This window comes from Lactuca serriola, chromosome 1, assembly GCF_051521515.1.
Source record: "Lactuca serriola cultivar US96UC23 chromosome 1, Lser_US96UC23_V15, whole genome shotgun sequence".
NCBI lineage: Eukaryota > Viridiplantae > Streptophyta > Magnoliopsida > Asterales > Asteraceae > Lactuca > Lactuca serriola.
Window position 1 is genome coordinate 66052133 of NC_136408.1, and position 22419 is coordinate 66074551.

The 22419-nt window shown below is 31.7% G+C and overlaps 2 protein-coding genes across 2 annotated transcripts; both read right to left on the minus strand.

Moving 5' to 3' along the window:
• Positions 1-5594: 5594 nt before the first annotated feature.
• On the minus strand, positions 5595-7629 carry LOC145090176 (serine/threonine-protein kinase PCRK1-like). The gene is made up of 4 exons (XM_079028507.1): positions 7172-7629; positions 6792-7052; positions 6562-6684; positions 5595-6481 (listed from the first exon to the last, which is right to left on the minus strand). Exons 1-4 carry the CDS (start codon positions 7532-7534, stop codon positions 5903-5905), a joined length of 1326 nt encoding a protein of 441 aa, XP_078884633.1. The 5' UTR covers positions 7535-7629; the 3' UTR covers positions 5595-5902.
• Positions 7630-15410: 7781 nt separating this feature from the next.
• On the minus strand, positions 15411-17058 carry LOC145090182 (serine/threonine-protein kinase PCRK2-like). Its single transcript, XM_079028514.1, has 4 exons — positions 16615-17058; positions 16258-16518; positions 16078-16194; positions 15411-15989 (listed from the first exon to the last, which is right to left on the minus strand). Exons 1-4 carry the CDS (start codon positions 17056-17058, stop codon positions 15549-15551), a joined length of 1263 nt encoding a protein of 420 aa, XP_078884640.1. The 3' UTR covers positions 15411-15548.
• Between the last annotated feature and the right edge of the window lie 5361 nt (positions 17059-22419).

A 22419-nucleotide genomic window follows, 5' to 3' on the forward strand; every position in this document is an offset into this window, starting at 1 on the left:
CCAACACCATTTACCCCCATGTATTCTGCTCAATGAATAATACCAATGCTCCAATATCAAACATTGACATATTGACTTCAACTTCCATTGTCAAGGTATCAATCATTTATCTTATTTTTCTTCTTATTCATAGGAAATCGATTCTTAAAGTGGGTTTTTAGGGTTTGATTTTATTGGAACCCTAATGCAACAGTAAATTTTCAAGAAGATGCTTATGACTAGCAAATCCGCAAGTTTGCTTCGTTTTTGCCCAGGTAAACATGATCTCGATCTCTTCTTTTTCTTCTTCAAATTAGTTTTACATTCTAATATGTATTATATGGAATGGGTTTACATTTTAATAAGTATTTATTTTCTTATTTCAAACATAATTTTAGTTGTATCCGAACTTCATAACGAATATGAGGTAATGTAAATGTAATTTACCAATGCAATCGAGTTATTAGACTCCAGATTGTTAAAATATGTTTTTTGTTCTTATTGACCAATTCGATTTTTTGTTCCTTATTTGTTGTAGTTGGCCTATGGAGGAAGATGGACAAGTAACTTTTTTTATCAAACAATCCAGGTTGATTAGTTCTTTTGACACTATGATTTTTTGTATCGAATACATGTTTTTGGGATACTCTTGAACAATGGTTTCCTGTTATTAGTCTTCGGTTCAAGTCAAGGACAAACAAAAATTATGATAAAAAGGGTTTGATTGCTTGAGGTTAGACTTATGGAGCTTATTTCCTTGGAGGCCATTGATAAATATGGGGTTTGCTCACTGATTTACCAACCTGTTTTTTAGATTGTTAAACTAATCTATACTTAATATGATATTCATATGGAATCTTTAAAAGTGTTGTCTGAGATTGTTTTTTATTTTTTTATTTCCAACTTGATGACATTTAAACCCACAGAACTTGCATGATTTTATATTTTTGATGTAACCAAATAGCAAGGAATCTGTTGTATATTATAATTTTTGGAATTAGGTATATCCATTTTATTTCATGTTTTTAAAAGGAATGGAATATTTGTGTCGTCACTTATCACAATCAGTAATTTTTTAGTGGTCTTGTGTACTATTTTAAATTATGTGTATATTATATATTCTTATTTTTTTAGCTAGGTTGATTGTTGCACATAATTTCCTTTGGATATGACAAAAAAAGCATTTTTATTGATTTGACACTGATTCGGGTCCATTGTACTGGTTTTAACTTAACTTGTATTATTGATAGACAAGGAAATCAATGCTCAACACTGATGAGCAGTAGAAATATAATGTTGAGCTGGTATATATGAAATCAGAAGTGGAACAACTAAAGAAAAAGATGCTAATGATAAGAAGCACAAGCAAAACATCTCTAAAGCTCTTGAAAAGAAGGTTTGCATAGTCTTATTCCTTTGCTACCTGTATACTTATTCCATTTTAAGATTAATACATAATGGCAGTGCAAGATAAAGCTTTATTTTATAATTGTGTATGTTCACTATTTGACATTCAATCAGTATCATGTTGCCTTAAGAACCTCATTGATCAGATTAGTGATGAAAATTGTAAAAAGGATGTTAATTTTTATCCCTTTTAATTTATGGTAAAAACTGATCAATAATGTCGAGTTTCAATATATATATATATATATATATATATATATATATATATATATATATATATATATATATATATATTGTTAAAATGGCTAAAAAGTTAGGCTTATGTTATTTTAACAATGAAAATGGTCAAACGTTTTTGTCCTTTTAAATGGTAAAAGTTGTTGACCTTGATTGTTTTTTCCTTTTAGTGGCAAAAAAGGTTAACAATGTTAACTTTGATGTCTAGGTAACTGTTTATGCTTAATGAAATTATCAATTTGTAGATACAAGTTAAGGTAACATAATGAGATCTTCTATTTTTGATCATTCAAAAGATCTGACCATATAACTTTTTTTTCTAACCTTTGTGTAGTTTTTCCTACTTACGGTCGACCAAGTTGTGGGAATTTAATATGGTAACCTTGGAATGGATCCTGCAAGGAGTTTCAAGTCAGTTATTGGAAATCATCTTCGTAGTACTTCAGGAAAAGTTGCTTAAAACTAAACAGTAAAAAATGTTGATGTCAAATTTATCATAATTCTTTTATGCTCATGTCAAAAATATTAAAATCTTGCTGTTAGAATGTTGTGCATGTTTCTATCAAAATATTACATATGATATAAAGTAAAAATTAGGTCTGTCAAATTTATCTTAGTTATTTAATGTTGTAAAAATTGTTAAAATGTTTTTATTTAAAACTAGAAAAGTATCCCCATGCTACTTATGGGGTATCTATTGAAGCTCATGATATAAAAGAGGGATGAAAAGCGGGCAAACTTCAAATCGGGGACCAAAAGTGCACAGAACCAAACTAATGTGGCAAAAATGTCGGTTTTACCCTTCGGCAGATTTTTGGTTCGTTTATACCGCAAATTTGTCATTTTTTTGTTGGTTTTGCCCTTGTTACCTACAATAGCAGGTTTCCAGGTTATTATGAATTATTTTTTTGCGAAAAAACCCTTAAGTTTACAAATATTTTGCAAAAAAACCCTTAAGATTATAAAAAAAATTTGAATATATTTCTTAATTATGAATTATTTTATATTTGTTTGATATAAACTTTTTATATTTAAATTTTAAAAAAAGTTACCTAGTTTTAACAAAATTTGAATATATTTCTTAATTAATACTTCAACTTTTCAAAACAAAATTAAAAAACATTTGTTAGTTAATAATTAATTATGCTAAAATAGTTAATATAAATAATATGGTATCAAGTATTCAATTAATTTTTTTAAAAGGTAAATAAAAATATTTTATATGTTTAAAAGGTTTGTATTTCAGAAATACTAACATATCATATTTTTTATATGTTTAAATACATAATAATATTATCACTTTTTTTATAAAAATATCATAAACATTTTAAACATCAAAAATAAATATAAACATTTTAAACATATAAAATATAAATATATTTGTCTAATTTGTTATATAAATATATTTATTTTTTTAAAAAAATATGATAGTTTATTATTTCTGAAATACAAATCTTTTAAACATATAAAATATTTTTATTTTTTTTTTTAAATTAATTGAATATAACTAATATCATATTATTATTAGCTAACAGACGTTTTTTGATGTTGCTTTGAAAAGTTGAAGTATTAATTAATAAATATTTACATTTTGATAAAACTAGGTAACTTTTTTAAAATTTAAATATAAAAACTTTATATTGAACAAATATAAAATTTACCGTACGTAAAGCTTAAAATATGTTTCAGTAAAAAACTATTTAGTTTTATAAAATTTTGAATATATATTTATATTTTATATGTTTATAATCTTAAGGGTTTTTTTGCAAAATATTTGTAAACTTAAGGGTTTTTTCGCAAAAAATAAGTCAGAGTAACCTGGAAACCTGCTATTGCAGGTAACAAGGGCAAAACCGACAAAAAAATGACAAGTTTGCGGTATAAACGAACCAAAAATCTATCGAAGGGTAAAACCGACATTTTCTGCCAAACTTAAGGTTTTTTATGACATTATCCCATGTTTTTATTTAAAACTAGAAAAGTATCCCCATGCTACTTATGGGGTATCTATTGAAGCTCATGATATAAAAGAGGGATGAAAAGCGGGCAAACTTCAAATCGGGGACCAAAAGTGCACAGACCCAAACTAATGTGGCAAAAATTTTAAAAGGCAAAAGGCCACTATTTTACTATTCATAAGGCTGCTCTCATTTAATAAAATTGTCAATTTCTTAAAGTTTTGTGGTTAAACTTTAAATATTAAAAGGTTCTTAAAAAATATAAAAAAATTTATCGCAATGACGAAAAGTATCAAAGTATAAAAGTTTTGACTGTAAGGACCAAAAGTATCAAAATGGATAAAGAATTAAAGGGGTTGGAATTAGCAAGTTTTTAGAAAATTGACAAAAGTTGTCATTCTTTAAAGTTTTGTGATCAAACTTTGAATATTAAAATGTTCCTAAAAAATGAAGAAATGTTGATTGTAATGATCAAAAGTGTCAAAATGGCTAAAGTTGAGGGGCAAAGTTGACAAAAAAACATGCAAGTTACTATTAATGTGGCCAATGCAAAGAAACAAAAGTAAAGTTTGCAATGACCAAAAGTGTCAAAATATAAAAGTTTTGACTGTAACGACCAAAAGTGTCAAAATGGATAAAGAATTAAAGGGGTTGGAATTAGCAAGTTTTTAGAAAATGGACAAAAGTTGTCATTTCTTTAAATTTTTATAGTCAAACTTTGAATATTAAAATGTTTCTAAAAATGAAATAATGTTGATTGTAATGACCAAAAGTCTCAAAATGGCTAAAGTTGAAGGGCAAAGCTGGACAAAAAAAACATGCAAATTTACTATTAATATGGCCAATGCAAAGAAACAAAAGTGAGGTGTCAAAAGTCTAAAAAAAAGTTTGGTGGTGAAAATCTAAAAAGCCAAGTATATTATTTTTAAAGGAACTCTTTTTTAATATAATATATAATATAATAGTTTATAGATGTTGCTAAAATGGGTTATCCATATTGTCAAATTTACAATAGTTTTTTTTCTTCCATTCCTTAGGTTTTTTGTTATTTAAATTTGAACAATATCATTTCATTTTATAATTAATCTATAAAAATAATTTCTCATATCTTCAAACCATCTTATATATTAATTTAAATTAACGATTATATAAACACGGTTCAAACATCCAACTATTTAAACTTAACTGCTTGTAAATCCATGATTAGATTACATTTTTTTTTAAAAATTTTAATGTTGTTTTACTTTTTCAACCGTATGGTACACGGATTATAACCTACGTTTGTACATTGTTACTTCAATTAGTATTTGATGTGTCCCTATAAAATTTTAAAAAACATTATTATGTTATGTATGACATTTTTGACAAGACAACAAACATTAAACTATCTGAATCTTTCCAATTTGATTAATGTCTTTGTTGGACCATTTTCAATCGAATAATATCTCATACTTTTCTATTCCATTTCTTTACTATTTAAACCTTTAAACACGTAGATTCCATAAAACCAATAATAACAACAAACTTTGACTTTTTACCAAAGTCAACCCGTGAAACCCCCATTATCATTTTCTTAACAGTTAGACCATAATTATGTCAGTTAACCTTCTATCCCATTAGACCTACCGGTATACTCTCCACGAACGGATCCGTGGTTGAGGTGGCAACGAACAACGGCCGTGCACACCAGCCCGGCCGTTCGTGGTTGAGGTTTTTCGTGGTGTTTCATGGTGGGCATCACGAGTGTAAACGACCAATTGTCGTCTTCTTCTCTCCCAGCTTCCTCTTCTCTCTCTTTTGTCTTTCTCTTCTCTCTCTTCTTTCCTGTAGTGGTGAGTATACCAGTGGTTAGTAATTACGAAAAAAAATCACTAACCACAACTCATAATCAACGTAACTATATAGACTTCCACTAGCAACTCCACATATCTTCAACTCGTAGCTGTAATTAGTAATTACGAAAAAAAATCACTAACCACAACTCATAATTAACGTAACTATATAGACTTCCACTAGCAACTCCAAAATCAAAGTACACGATTATGAATTGGATTGAAAGTTGAGTTGGAGTAAGAATCACCAACAAGGGAAATTATCTAAGTACATGTTGGTACACGATTGTTCAAAGTGGCCATTAGCCCTTGGCACGACTGTTATCAGTGTTGCCCAAACCGTGCAATGTTCTCATTGGCCATGGCACGATCATGTCATTGATGCACAAGGTCAAATGTTATTTAACGTATATAATGAATCGCTAATGTTTAGAGCCGAATCTAGCTCAATTTTAATGTAACATAAAGATCATTGTCTATTGCTAATTGCTACGATACACAACACCACTTCTTTCTAATCAAAGATTTCACTGGCTTCGATGGCTTCGGTTGGGATATAGGAGGAACGATAGAAGTCTCTATAAGCTGGATATCAATGGAAACTCTCTCTCCTTCATGTCTCGTGTACTCATGAGTCTTTTCATCCATGGTAACAACCTCCTTACAATTAACCTCAATCATCTGGATAGGAGGTCGCACAGGACTTGTTGTTGGTGATAGAGCCCCAATCAATGCATTAACCAATCCTAAAACCTCACTCATCTTTGGCCTTGATCTCGGGTGTTTTTGCAAGCAAAGATTTGCAATGTTGACCAAAGCCTGTACTGACTTCAATGAGCATTTACCTTCAAGCCTCGGATCAATGATATGGTGGAGGCTTTTGGAGTGTGTGTAGCGTCCTACCCATTCTAGAAGCTTCTGTTCACCTTGAGGTAGATCCTTATCCAATGGGCGCCTACCCGTGATAAGTTCATATAGAAACACCCCGTAGCTCCATACGTCACTTTTGGATGACAAATACCCTGATTCAATGTACTCTGGAGCCGCATATAATACGGTTCCTTGAAACTGATGACAGAAATTTTATCATGAAAAGTGAATTTCTAAAACTACTATGAATGTGTAAATGAAAGTTTCATGAAGCTTACCATGGTTGAGATATGAGTGCGTCCTTCTTGAGGACCTATTCGAGCCACACCAAAATCCGAAAGCTTAGCATTCCATTGAGCATCTAGAAGGATGTTGGAGGATTTGAAATCCCTGAAAATAATCTACAAAAAACCAATGTTACTGGTTTTGGAAGCACGTTCGTTTGTACTTTGTAAACTACTACTTTTCTTTATTTTTCTTGTATGTCGAGGGAGTATACTTATAGTACCTCAGAATCCATTTCTTCATGTAGATACGCTAAGCCACAAGCAGCATCTTGAGCCACTTTCAGTCTCATGCTCCATGAGAGAGGTGTTTGTGATCTTGTAGATAGATGATCCTTCAGGCTTCCATTAGGCATGTATTCGTATACTAAAAACAGTTGCATTCCTTTTTCTGTTTCTTCCGCACAGTAACCTACTAGTTTCACAAGGTTTGGATGCACAACCACCCCAAGAACATTAACCTCGGTTAACCACTCTCTGTGCCCCTGTTGCAACATAATCAAGGTTAATCAGTGAAACTCCAACAAATAATGATCTCCATGCAATAATGATTTCAACCTAGAGATAGAAACAGAAAGAGGAAAGGGTAAGGAGACAAACTTGCCTTCATTACTCCTTTGGCATACTTCACAGCGACCTGAATCTCATCGAAAGGATGTTCCAAATTCTGAATCACACCCTTGTATACACATCCAAATCCACCCTCTCCTATATTCCAAGCAATATCAAAGTTATTAGTAGCTGCTTTGAGCTCAGCGAATGTGAAAACCCTCAAATTGTTTGGTTTCTTGGTCAAGTTTGGGAATCCTGATGGCTTCGCATGAAAATCGGAAATGGTCCGATTCAAATCCGAAGAAGCAGTATAATAGTCGTGAGTGGAAGTCGATTTTGTTTGAGTTCTGGTTTCATATTCGATCTCTTCGTCTTCTTGGAAAGAGAAGGAGAAACATCGGCAATGAAACACCATTCTTCCTTCAACCCATTAAAGAATTGACTTGAAAATAATTGAATTTAATAGCAATGCGAGAGGAAGTTATGGACACAATTTCCTCTGGTCCCATGAAACTTTTGACAGGAAGTTTTCTCTACATTGGAAACCAAATGGTATTGCTTTGAAACGTTCTTTGTTATTCATTCACTCCCAAAATATTATAGTCAGATCTTTTTTTTTTCCAAAACAAAAATATTCTGTTTCTAAAAATAAGTAACATTTTTATCAAAATATCCTCTATTATTATTTAACCAACTAAAAATTTAATGAAACATTAAATGCAAAGTAAGGATAAAACTGTCATTTTATTATATAAAATTAATTGTAATTAATGTTTCTTTAATCTATATGTTTTTTTTGTCTGTGGACAATAATTTTGAAACGGAAGCAGAGTAATTTATGATTCAATGGCATGTAATGTGAATTTGAGAATTTGATCTAAAATTCGAAAGACCAATAGGAAATAATTTGGACTTTGAATATGGTTTCTCATGATTTTTGAAAATTTCGTGAATGCAAAAAATCATAAACCATTGATACACGTTTATTTCTGCAGATGGTTCTTTTTCTACGTGTGTTATAGATATAAAATATATACGTAGATTGAAACTCATAGACGTGTAATCCACGATAGTAAGTTATATATCAAGTGGAAAAATACATAATGCAATAAGGTTGTCTTGTGTATAAAAAAATATAATATTGGTAAGTGGGTAATATGCTCCAAAATCCTTTTATGTATAGATGAGCTTTTCTGTTTTAGGCAATCTTTCTAAAACAGTTATTACGAGTTTTGTTGCAACTTGCAACTATCAATTTTCCTATCAGACTCTGGGTGTGTCATCATATTTTTGGGCATGTTATTAGTGTCATATCATTTTTCCTTATCCTACTATTTACCCGTTTAAGTGATATGAATTGGTTTACCACACAACCTTTTATTTTTTTAATTCTTTTTTTCTTTATTAATGTTAAAATATAATTTTATAATTATATAAATATTTGAAATACATATTTAAAATAATAAAATAGAAATTTCATTATTTTAATTAAATGGTTACATAGGAAAAAATGAAAAGTAAATAAAAAACAATACAAAATAACACTAACTGAAATATTTTTTCATGATTTCCTCTGCCTCGAAAACCATCGCGAGCTTGTTTCCGAAAAAAAAATTGTCGATCTTTTGCATTAAAATTCCATATTTGGAGTTTTTTCGTGTTTTTTGCTTCTTTTATCGCTCATTCTTTTCTTTAGTCCGTTTTCTCCTTTTCGAATTGCAAACGAGTTTCGAAATTCAAATTATATATTTCGAAACTATTTGCCACATTGCGCACATATAGGTCCTCATTGGGGGTGAGGATGAGGCTTTATTTATATTCACGATGGAGATGAAGATGGGGATTTGAATGAGAATTTGAGGATGTGGTATAGGGATTGGGGTCCCATGTATTCCCCGTCCCCGTTGCCATCTCTATGCACGTCAAATCATCTTTCGACTCCTGATGCATTAGATGAAAACCCTATCTTTTTCTACTTATCTCGACCCACCTGGTGGACTACCTCTTTGAGTTCGAGCTCACCCTCTCTATTCATATCAAACCCGAAATGAGCATCCGGTGAAGTAGTGTAACTTGTCTCGGAAATTTTGGTTCTTTTCGAATCATTTTCTTCGATGACATACACTTTTTGTCATTTCAGGGAAGTAACTAAGAATTTCCAAACATCGATAAATTTGAATGACCTCCCATTGTTGTCAAATTTAAAAAAGTTCAAGCGTCATCTCGAAAATAATAGTATTGTTTTCCCTTCTTTTTCATTGACTTAGCAAGTTGTTGTACGTCCTGTTGAATTTTGTGACCAATTTGTTCATTTTATGAAACTTTCTAGTACATTGCTCTTTTATACGGTACTCACCACGACCCATACGCTTATGAAACCGCCCGATAATGTGTCACCAAAAATGATCATATTTTTGCACATTTCCAATTACCGGATCATCAGAAATGTCGACTCATGATCCCGCTAATTTTTTCTCTTCTTCTTATGTTTATTGTTGAGCGGCTGCTTTTTTCCAATCAATGCTTTTCCCTTTCCCTTTTCTCGTCTTTTAGGGTTGGATGGTTTGGGTTGGATTTCCCGAACATATTCAACTCCCAGTTCAGGTTCGGGTTCCCAAAAAAATTAGACTTCCAGTTTGAAGGGTTGGATTCCTAGAACATATTCAGAGAGGGGAATTTTTTTGGAATAAGGTTGGGCTAAGGGATTGCAAGATTTAAAAAATTTGTGTTTTAAGCACCACTTTTATATAACAAGTGGTATGAGAGCTCCATATTTCAAGATTCCAAACCCCTTATATATAGCCTAAACCCTTTAAAGGGTTCTTTAAATTTGATTTCTTATACTCTTTGGCATCCAATAATTCCTTTTCCTTTATTAGATTTCTTCCTTCAACTTCTTTCAAGACCTCATTAGTTTTCCGTACCCTATAAACATGCTTCCATATTATTAGTTTTTCCGAGCCTTCTATAGGTTATGTAATCATTTTTATGGCTACCATCAAGTATGATCTTCCATTATTAGATCGTGTAAAGATAAGAGAGAAGTTGGCTCAAAATGACTTGGATTCTTTTGGAGGTAAAAAAAATCTACCTGGACAAATAATGATAAAGAAAGGAACGTAAAGCTCTTGTTCAAATCTAACTTCACTTACATAACAACCTCAAGAAGTGATCAAATAAAAGTTTTTCTTTAGTTAAACTTGAATCTATATTTACGAAGAAGGATCACACAAGTAAGATACATTAAAAATAAAAGTTTTTCTTACACAAACTTCAAGAAATGTAGAGATTTGATTAAATATTCAACTTCAAGGATATTGTATCTCATCAAAGCAGGGGAGAACACAAACATCATAACTAGAGGGCCAAGATTAAAATTTCAAAACAAAATCATATGGACAAAAAAAGGTTAAAATTATGACATCAAATTCGAAACAAAAAAACTAGTAACAAATATTTTTACATCACTCATTAGATTATTTTTTTTTTGGTAAGTTCCCTTTCAATATGTAAATATATTATAGCTAACGTTTACATACATTTTATAAAAATAAAAATTATTGATTTTTTCATGATTATATCAAAACTAAATAATTATATATTGTCATTTTATTTAATCTCATTACATTCTAACCCACAATTATATTCATTCAATTTATAAGTATTCTATTGTTTATATATTGTATTTACATACTACACAAACAATAAATAACATTAATAAATTAAAAATTAATCATTGATAAGGTAAATATTTTGTCAGGTAAAGTATTGTGTTATATCCTTTATTTTTTCTTTACTTCACCGCCCCATTTCACTATCAAGTCTAAACTGATACACAAAAAGAAAAAGAAAGTGTTTTAGTGAGTTACAGAGAGAAAGAGAAGAAAAGTACTTGTAAATTACTCTAGATGAGAGTAGATCGGAGAGGAAGAGTTGTTTCCGGCAGCGTGCACAGCGCAAGTATGAGAAAAGAAATCGAGGCACAAAAGCAACAGTCCGGCAACGATAGAAAAGCATTGGTAGGGTGAGCAGCGATAGAGAGCAGTTGTGGACATGTAGTTGGGCGAGGAGCAGCAACGTTATTCCCGATGAGATTTAGACGATTCCGGCTTCGAAATTTCTAGGTGTTTATTGTTTTCTTAAACTCAAATTTTGAGTCGAAGAATTTGTACCTTTGATTAGAACTTTGATTTTGTTTTATAGGTTTTAGAGATAATTTCTTAATTTAATTACTTTCCTAATGTTGTACTGCTTATTTTGATTCTATCAGTTAGTTTTATTTTATCAATGATTTTTTCCTATTTATCAGTGAATATTTTATCCTTCCTATTTATCGGTGAATGGTTTATCCGTTGATTAATAAATTTTATTAAATGTAATAAAATCAGGGAGGCCAAAGTAGCAAATATGAAAATTATTGGATTTATTTTATGATACACGATATATACAAGGTACAAGAAACCTTAGGGGGTATTTGGATAAATAGTTTTTAGCTTATTAGCTTATTGCTTATTTGCTTATTGCGGTTGGAATAAACATTTTTTAAAAATATGTTTGGATTAGCTTATTGCGGTGGTATTAAGCAATAAGCATTTTAAAAGTTTAGCAAACAAAACAACTTATATGAGTAAAATGACTAATAAGCAATAAGCAATAAGCAATAAGCATTCCCCCATTGCTTATTAAAATCAGCTTATTTTGCTTATTCGTACAGCAATAAGCTGATTTTTAAAGACTCTTATCCAAACACATAAATTTGCTTATTACGGTGAGATTAAACAATAAGCAGCCTATTTTTTCCCTATCCAAATACCCCCTTAAAACCAGGGGGACCATGGCCCCCCGTAGTCCCTTTTAGCATCTGCCACTGCATCAAAGATAATTTGGAAATTAAGTATGATAAGGAAGACCTTGGTTTAATAATTTTGTGTGTACTTCTGAATTTATATTCAAATCATTGTGATATTATTCTTTATAGATCGGATTCTATTACATTACATGAAGGCTATGAAGCCTTGTACTCAAGGGAAAAGATGAAACAAATTGTGTTTCTACCCCATAATTGAAAGGAGTTGTTGAGCGAAAGCATCGTCGCCTTTTAAATGTTGTTGGAGCTTTTATATTTTATAGTAATGTTCAATTAAAGAATTGGGGGATGTTATAAAATAACTTAATATTTTTCTTTAGGGACTTAAATTCTATGAACATAGTCTACCTTTCATAATGGCTAGTGGGCTTAAGTGGAAAATTCTAACTCCCGACAATTCAATTAAATGTTTTCAACCATGTTGAAGATTATTGTAAGTCGTCGCCCTATGACGAGTTAAATAAATTCCATACAATGTAATGTAAATCGGGTGATGATTCTAGTAATCATAGATTAAATGTCATTGTAGGTGCATGATCCTAGTAAGCATGTATTGAATGTTGATAATGTGTCACTGGATGGATATTTTCATGACCAAAATAAAAAATTGAATGAAAATAGTGTTTCTTACGAGAGTACATCAAATATATATGAGTCATCAGATGTGGAGCCTAGTTCTAATCAAGTATTGCGTAATGGTGTTACGAAGTCTAGTAGGTTTTCAGAATCCTTAAGAGGTGTGAGGACTTTGTTGTATAAGAGAAGTATAAATTTGGTATAGAGAAGGTGGTTAAGTATTCTTTACTTGAGCATATGTTGTGTTGCTTTACAACAAATATGAACAAGATCATTGAACCCAAAAGTTATATATAATGAGGCTTGTAAGGATCCTAATTGGATAAAAGCCATAAATGATGAGATGGATGCCTTACATATAGAAAATCTATAGGTTGTAAGTTGGTGTACGAAATAAAATATAAGTCTAACGGTGAGGTTGATTGATATAAAACTTATTGTTGCTAAGAGTTACAGTCAAAGGGAGGGTTGATTTGGCGAAACCTTATCTCAAGTAGCTAAACTTATGATTGTTGAGTACCTGATCAGACTTTTTATTAATTCGGATCGACTTTGTTCTAATTTGACACAAATAATGCATTTTTATATGGGCCTATTGATGAAGATTTTACATGAGTTTACTCAAGGTTAATTTTCAAAGAATCATACTTGTGTTTGTAAACTGAAAACAGAACCAAATTAACCAAATCAACTAAACTGAAAACATGTTGAATCATGTAAGTTCGAGCTCCGCTATGTTTCTTTTTAAACCCTAATGCTTAATTCATTACATTTTGGTCCCTAGCTAGTATGTTGGGCATACTCTATGAGTACGCTTAGCGTACTAGATCTCCGAATGATCGCGGGTTCACCCACGTACGTTGGGCGTACGTGGGAGTACGCAAGGATTAGGCAAATCCTAATTTTTAGGGTTTGTACCCTATTTAAGCAATTTATCTTTCTCTTGTACATTCTATTGATCAACCTCCATCACCCTATGCCCGAATATTGAAACCCAAAGTGCTTTTGGTGATTTGGAGCATGAAAGTACGTTTATTGATGTTTTGTGGTGAAGAAGAAGAAGAGGGACACTTGGAGGTTGCTTGAGAGTAGCTTGTGCTTGTAGATCCAAAGTTATCTTCACCTTAGCAAGCCATTTGAGGTAAAATTTTCTCATCTTGATGAATCTATGTGCTAGATCCAACTTAGGGTTCTATTATGCATTTTTGAGTCTTTTGAGCTAAAGATGAGTTTATGGTCTAGTCCAGAAGCCATGGATGTTAGATCTTAGCTCCATTAATGTCCCTTGTCCATAAAAATCTCTCATCTTGATGAATCAAATTTAGTTTTTTATTCCTCATATTTAGTTTCCTTTTATGGCTTTTATTTTTCGACTTCTCACATTTAGTTATGCTTATGTTTTTATGAACTTGTATACACTTGCCTTTTAATCAGATTTTTATGCTTTGTATCCTTTTTTGTTCTGCTTTTTCTTATCTGAAGTTATATATATGTTATTGTTTTGTAGGCGATGAAGAATTGTGTTTATAAGAGCTTACCAATGATATTATGGAAGATGCTAGCAAGAACAATAAGCATGAATCGATGGAGGCATAGGTTTTAATGGATTTTTTGATGTCACAAGTTTGAAACATTTTAGTACTAATTTATGTCATGTTTGTTGTGTTGTTTTGTGTTAATTTTAGTTGTGTTTTGCTGACTTTTTTAAGAGAACTTATGGATGAAATGATGTTTAATGGAAATGCTATGGATGAAATGATTAATTTGATTAATTTATGTTTTTTGTCGTGTTGTCGTGTTTTTTCGTGTTTTTCCTGTTTTAATCAGTCCGTGTTTGTGTTAGCAAAATAAACACGGTATTGTGTCGTGTCGCGTTCGGGTTATGGAAAATAAATTTGTGTCATGTCGTGTTAGGTGGAAACATGAAACGACTACGTTTGCTTATTTTTATGGGTTGTTGAAACAAATTGAATTTGGATTATTAAACTTTTATAAATTTTGGGCTTCTATTTTATAAGTTTGAGCACCATATTTATTTATGTTGGACCTAATAGTAGTTGCACAATAAAAAAAATAATAAATAAATAAATATGTAGTCTTCGGAGACGACATCGAGTGGTGGCTCGGGACACCTACCAGTTCTGCCAATAACATTATGCAATAAGGTTGTGTAAAGAATTTATGGGTAACTCAATCTTTATCCGAAATATAGATATCCAGTATTTGAATTCTGTAAAAAATATATATATGTATACAGATTAAGGTGAAAGGTAAATTCATGTATTGTTACTTCAGTTTTGCCTATTGGTTCGTTTTATTACATCATACACAAACAAGAACATTGGTTCGTTTTATTACATCATACGCAAACAAGAACACTTTAGTCAAGTCCAAAAAAACGCAAATCAGTTTAAAACAAGAACAAACCTCCTTTCCCCGTCATCTAAGGGTGTGTATATTAACCTAAGAACCGAACCATAACCAAATTAATCGATATAATCGAACCATACCTAAAAGATATGGTGCGGTTTCTAATTTTGATTAACTAAATACATACGGTTTGGTTATGGTTTTCATATAAAACCGAACTACTATAAATGGAACCAAACCAAAAATATTAATAAATATTTTTCATATAATATAATATTAAATATGGTAGGTAGTTATATTAGAAATTGAAAATTCAAAAGGTAATTATTTGGAATTAGATAGATAAGTAATATTCTATCAATACAATTATATATACACAATCATTCACTTTTTATAACAATGAACTTTATGTTTTTCAATTTTTATAGAAAAATATTTTTATTTTTATGTCATCTTAGACTATTATGGTTATCCGATATTAACTATTAACCAACCAAAACCAATATTAACTGTTTACTTAATGTTTATCGAAATACATTAACCAATTGTAATGGTTATAGTTCGGCTTTGACCAATAATTAACCCAAACCGTCACATTTACACCGCTAGCGTTATCTTATTGCAATTTCATGGTACACCTAAAGACTTTCTTCAACTTTATAGAAACCACTCGAACCGGACTCCCAAGACATGTATCAAGAATGCTTGCTTTTGATGGACCTCCAATGACTTTGTCAACCATCTCCATGACTTCGCTCATCTTTGGCCTTGACTTGGGGTTTTTAGACAAGCATCTGTCGGCTATAATCAACAACTTTTTTGCTGACTTCATTGAGTGATTATCTTCAAGTGTTGGATCCACAATTACCCGGAATCTTTTTGAGTCTAGGTAGGCTTTCACCCTTTCTAAAAAGTGTAGTTCGTTAGGTTTGTTCTTAGCCAATGGCATACTACCCGTTATAAGTTCATACAAGAAGGACCCGTAGCTCCATACATCACATTCGGATGTGAGATACCCTGTTTCAGTGTACTCTGGAGCTGTGTATCCTGTTGTTACCTGATGTTATTTTATCACCAAAACTTAGAAAATTATGTGGTTCAATTATGAATACATGTCATATACACGAAAAAATTGTTCTGCATACCGTTGTTGAGACACTGGCGAGACCTTGAGGACGAAGAAGCCATCCGAAATCTGAAAGCTTAGCATGCCACTGATCATCTAGGAGAATGTTGGAGGGTTTCAAATCTCTGAAAAGAATCTACATGAAACCAATGTTACTGGTTTTATAAGCATGCTCCATTCATGATGTAGAAACAATTACCTTATAGTCCATTCCTTCATGTAGATACGCCAAGCCACGAGCAACGTCTTGAGCCACTTTCAGTCTGATTGTCCATGAGAGAGGAGCTTCAGAGCTTGAAGATAAACGATGATCCACGCTTCCATTAGGCATATATTCGTATACTAGAATCCGTTGTGTTTTAGTTTCATCATCTTCTACACAGTAACCAATTAGTTTCACAAGATTCGGATGCTCGACCACTCCAAGAACAGTCGCCTCCCTTAGCCATTTTCTATGCCCCTGTTGCATATATCAAAAATATCAGCATTCAATACAGTGTAGAAGCTGTGAATAGTTGGAGATGATAAATAAATAAGTTGAAGAAGACAAACTTGCCTTCAAACTTCCATTGGCGAGCTTTACAGCTACCTGAATATCATCGTAAGGATGTTCAAAACTCTTAATCGTGCCCTTATGGACACTCCAAAATTCACCCTCTCCGATCTTTGAAGAGATGCCAAAATCGCTAGTTGCTGCCTTGAGCTCGGCGATTTTGAAAACCCTCAGGTTGGTTCTTTTTAGGACAAGATTTGAGGATCTAAGGGAATAGGATTTCGAGCAGTTGAGATCCGATGAAGCAGTATAAAATGTTTCAGTTGATGTCGATTTTGCTTGAGCTCTGGCTTCATATTCGAAAGAGAAACATCGGAAGTGAAACACCATTATTCCTTCCAATAATTCACCTCTAAATTCCGGAACTTCAAAACAAATATGCAAAAGAAAGAAAGTTCCATGGAATTTCGACCAAGGCGACTCAGAAATTTGACTCCATGCGACCATGGGGACCCCAAGGAATCTGCGAATGGAAATTTCCTTCTCTATTCGGTATAAAAAGGTTTAAAACTACGTAACAAGACAAAACTCAAATTTGGTCCTTATGGTTTTAAAAAATCCTTTGGAGGGAGTTCAAAAAGTTTCTAGCTTACATGGAAGGTTCAAAATCAAGGTCTTTCTGAGTTTTTGGTCCAAAAAAACTTAAAAAGACGATTATGCTCTTTTTTTCTTTTTTGTATTTTTTATAATTATTCTAATGTTGTTTTAATTAAAAAAGAAAAGAAAAAAAAGTATCCCCACCCTCTCTCTCTCCCTCCCTCCCTCCCTCCCTCCCTCTCTCTCTCTCTCTCTCTCTCTGAACCAACACGCCTTAAGACACACACACACATCTCTTGAGCTCTCTGACAAAACTAACACATATAGAGAATCGATCTCTCAAAAACCCCATGTGTATGAACGATCCATCAAATCAATCTCTAAAAACAATCGATTTTCAATCCATCTGCATGAACGATCGTTGGTGTTTTGGCTCCATCAAATCTTCAGTAGTGTTACAGTAGTGGTGGTTGTTTTATGGCTCTCCGATGAACGGACCAGAGTGTAAGGGAGGCACCTATGTTTTGCTATGAAGACGAAGGTTGATGATGGTCTGGTTACGATTTATTCAAGACTTCACTCAAGAACAGAGCAAAGTTTGTATTACATCCAAGCTGTCGTAGCCCCAAACTCATTTACTCAACACTACCAGACCACCTTAATGAAATTAGGGCTCTTAAGAACTGGTCAAAAATTAGTGCTCGTCACAATGCCTCAAGCTTTTCTTCCTTTTCCTCAGTACCTCAATCGGAGAGGATGTTCAGTGGTGATGATAGTGAAAAAGGGCATGTAGGAGGTGAGATGACGATGCTGAAGAAATTAGGGCCTGTCACTATCTCTCAAGCTTTCTATCTGTTTATCAGCGAAACTATCTCGTTGTAATCATGTTAATTAAAAGATGTAGAAGAAGATGATTTGGGAGATTCTTGAAGAGAAACCATGGTAGATCGTAGGATTTAAAAGGGACAAAAATTCCATCTACATCCTCCGTATTCTTCATAGATTTCCAAATAAACAACCATCATAATCGCAAAAGGACTGATCGAGATGATGATAAAAAACGCAGATGAGATTTTTGAGAAGATGAAGAGAGAGAGAGAGAGAGAGAGAGAGAGAGAGAGAGAGGGTGGGGATACTTTTTTTTCTTTTTTCTTTATTTTTTAATTAAAACAGCATTAGAATAATTATAAAAAATACAAAAAAGAAAATAAAATGGCATAATCGTCTTTTTAAGTTTTTTTGGACCAAAAACCCAGAAAATCCTTGATTTTGGACCTTGCATGCAAGCTGAAACTTTTTGGACCCTATCCAAAGGTTTTTGAAAAACACAAGGACCAAATTTGCAGTTTTGTCAGGTAATAATCAGACTAAACTGTAAAATTGGTCTTTATAATAATAATTAAATAAATAGTAGAAATAAAACAACTATTTTTTACAAGAACTATTTAATAAGTTATAATATTAAAATTAATTAATTGTTTTCGTAATTTGTTAACAAAAACGTTGGGATTTTTGTTTTAAAGATCATTGCCTCATTGAACATTGGGGTTAATTTTTATTTGTTTAATTAGAGCTTATCTAATACGTTTTTTTTCCTAAAAATATTAGTCATCTTTAGCCCATTTGGTTTTTATTTCTTATAATACAAGGATTTAAGTTTTAATTATAAATTATTTAGTTTTTTTTTTATAAATTGTTTTCAAAAACTTAGGCCGGGTTTTATAAGCATAAAATAAGAAATATACATTAAAATATATAAAATGGCTATATTATTAACCTTTAATCAACTTAATATATTTAATCAACATAAATATCATATATGATACGTTAAAATCCCTATTCTAAAAAAAAACATATTTATTCTGTTTTTGTCATGTGTCATTTGTCAATATATTGATTCTTCATTTCAAATTTTAAATTTTTTATTTTAATAACATTAAATTAATAACAATATAATTAAAATTAAAATAAAATTAATGCAGATCATAAGGTGATATAATTTCATGTATTTATTTAAATCAGTAATTATAATTTTATATAACTAAAAAAATATCTTAATTAATAATTTATTTAAAATAATTTATTAATAATTTTAACTTTTTAATATTATAGTTTAATTAATTTTGTAACCGTGATTTCTACGGATTATAAACTAGTAATATATTAATAAGTAAGATTTAATTTCACTATTTATAACACATCACTATTTCATTATTTTTTTTAAATAATAAATATGTACTAATTTTTATAATTGATTATTATTAGTTGTAATGATGGATTTGTTATAAAAAGAAAACAGTGCGATTTTGTTTTAGAATGACATTCCGTTTAAAGTTTTGATCTATAAATGCATCCTAATACGTTTTTTTCTTTAAAAGAATAGTGATCATTTTTAGTTTATTTGAATGTTTATTTCTGATAATTTAATATTTAAAGTTTAAATAAAAGTAGTTTAAAATAAAAAAATAAAAAATAAAAAAAAGTAGTTTAAAAACTTAATTTATTTTTAGTTGTTTTTCAAAAATGACGTTGATAAGAATTTGTGTACATAATTGATTTCATAAAAACACAAGCAATAGGTATAAATAATAGGGGTTTTGCCACATATAGCAATTTTTTAGGCTTAAATTGCAAAAAATAGTCATATAAAATGAATTTTCACATATAGTCACGCATTCCACAGAGTTAGCTCCAAGGGCTCTCTAGAATACACTGTAGCTCCAAGAAATCGATGTGGCAAAAAAAGGTTGAAGAACAATTCCACATACCTCCTTCCGAGGAAAGAATGTTGAAGAACAATTATGCTGAACTCCTTCTGAGGAATCAATTCGTAAAAAGAATGAAGAACAGCTCCACGAATCTTCCTCCGAGGAATGAACGCTGAAGAACAATTCCACAGAGCTCCCTTTGAGGCATCGTTCTTCAAAAAAAAAATTTGTCAAGTCGACTCCTTGTAGCTTATACCGATTCCGCAGAGCCTGTAGAGCTCACCTCTGCAGAATGTGTGACTATATGTGGAAATTCAAATTTTTGTGATTGTTTTTTGAAATTTAAGTGCAAAAAATGGCAATATGTAGAAAAATCCCTAAATAATATGATTTCAGTTAAGTTTTGAACAAAAATGATAATATAGAATTTAAAAAATCAATAAGTTATATAACAAATTAATATTATAAAATAGAAAATTAAATATAATATAAGCAAAATGATTAAATTAATTTTTAATAAGGTTCTAAATAATGTTAAGCGTCCTATGACGACAATGTCAAGCCTAAAGTTTTATGCGATATAGCGAATTATGACGTTTGTTAACACGACAATTTTTTATATAATTAATAATTTTATGTATATTTTCTACTATTATTTATTTTTATATACATATATGACTTAAGATAATAATTTCTCAAGACGTGGTGTCAAGTACAAGTTTTAGAGCACCATGACAAAGCCATAAAAAGCTTTTTAGAACCATGATCTTTAATCAATATAACATATATAATCAGGCTCGACCCTATAAAAATCTTCAGCACGTAGTTGGTCCACTTCCCTTGGCCTTTAACATAAAGCTAGTCCACCGAGTCGATTGGCCTTCAACACGAGGCTGGTCCGCCCTCAACTCCATATATATATATATATATATATATATATATATATATATATATATATATATATATATATATATATATATATATATATATATATATAACAACATGCATATAGCAATAGTCCACATAACAAGAAACTAACTATCCAAGTCTAATTGCCTAATTGTATACTACATGGAAACTATATCATAGCATACAAAGGATACATACTGGAGTATACAATGTAGTGAGAAGAACTCACCAATGCTTGAGACTCATGTGGGGAGTCGCCCTTGTTTCTGGGTGCAAGGTTATCGGTGTCGGAGAATGCTTAGGGTTTATGTTTTCTAGTTCTCAGCAAGATAATTCAGGGTCGGAGGAGTTTGTTTAGTTAGTTGCGAAATGGAGCCATTATGGATGTGGTTTGAAGGATTCTACCTATCTTACAGTCAGAATTGGTAATGGGTTGTAGAATGTCGGGCAAATTAGTGGTGAATTCTCTTTGCTGGTTGTAATTGATATGTCAAGGTTCGTTCTTCGTCAGGATAGGTGATCTCTGATAAGATTGTGCCTTGATAGCAGTGTTGGAAAGTGGTCGTCTATTTGAGGTGATTTCTCAATCCTAATCGGAATTTAGGAAGTTCTGGTAGGGTCATCTAGTGTGTCAGAGTAAGTTGTAAGGAATGATTTTGAGGACGAAATCTAATATAAGTGGGGAGAGTTGTAAGACCCGTGTTTCCATATTGGATATGCTTAATTTTTATCAAGGACAAAAGATGGAGTTTTTGGAAAAATTTTAGGTCACGATCGGGGTGCAAGGATGCCCATGACATGGAATTAATAAAATGGAGCCCGTGTTTTGTTGAGTGTCACGGCGTGTCAATTGTTCTAGCCAGAGCCCGTAATTTTAGGGGTTCTTCCCATATTTAATCAGCATTTCCAAAGGATTAGGGCATCCTCTTCACCCTCCAACCGTCTACCTCAACAGTCCAGCCTCCCTCTGAGAGTTTTGGTTTACTTTTGGTATTCTTGGTACGTTGAAGAAGAAGGTGTTTCTGTGCATTGATCTAGTAAGCAAACTTCTTCATAATCATCTTGAGCATATTCTGGACCCTTGTGAGTATCCAAGTTCCAAGCTTTCTAGTTTGCGCTTCTAGATCTAGAGTTTTTGTCCTTTTTCTTCTTATTGTGAGAATTTGAAGGGATGGATTTCATAAAGTTGTCAACTTTATGGATCATTATGGTCCATTTGAGGTTATATGTTTTAAGATCTAGTGTTCTTTGGTGTTTTTGACCTCAAGCACAATTTTGAGTTCATTTCTTCCGTGGCTTTGACCTAGTTTATGAGAGACATGCATTGGACATGCATATCCATAAAAGCACTAGATTTTATGATGCTTTTGGAAAATAAAAAGTATTATGGAAAATTTGTTTGGGTAGCTTTGGTGATTAAGATCTTAATAGGTTAACTTTTTTCTCAATATGTCATTAATGACTTAGGGTTAAAACTTTTGGCTTATTGGGATAACTTAAGGGATAAAGTTGGAAACTTTATCCATTAAGACCATGGGAAGGACCAGAACTGAGTTTTGGAGCTCTTGAAAGTGGAAGAAAACAGCTTAATTCTTTAAGCTGTTCAGAACCAGTTCCCACGGCGTGGCCCTAGGTTAACACGACGTGGCGACTG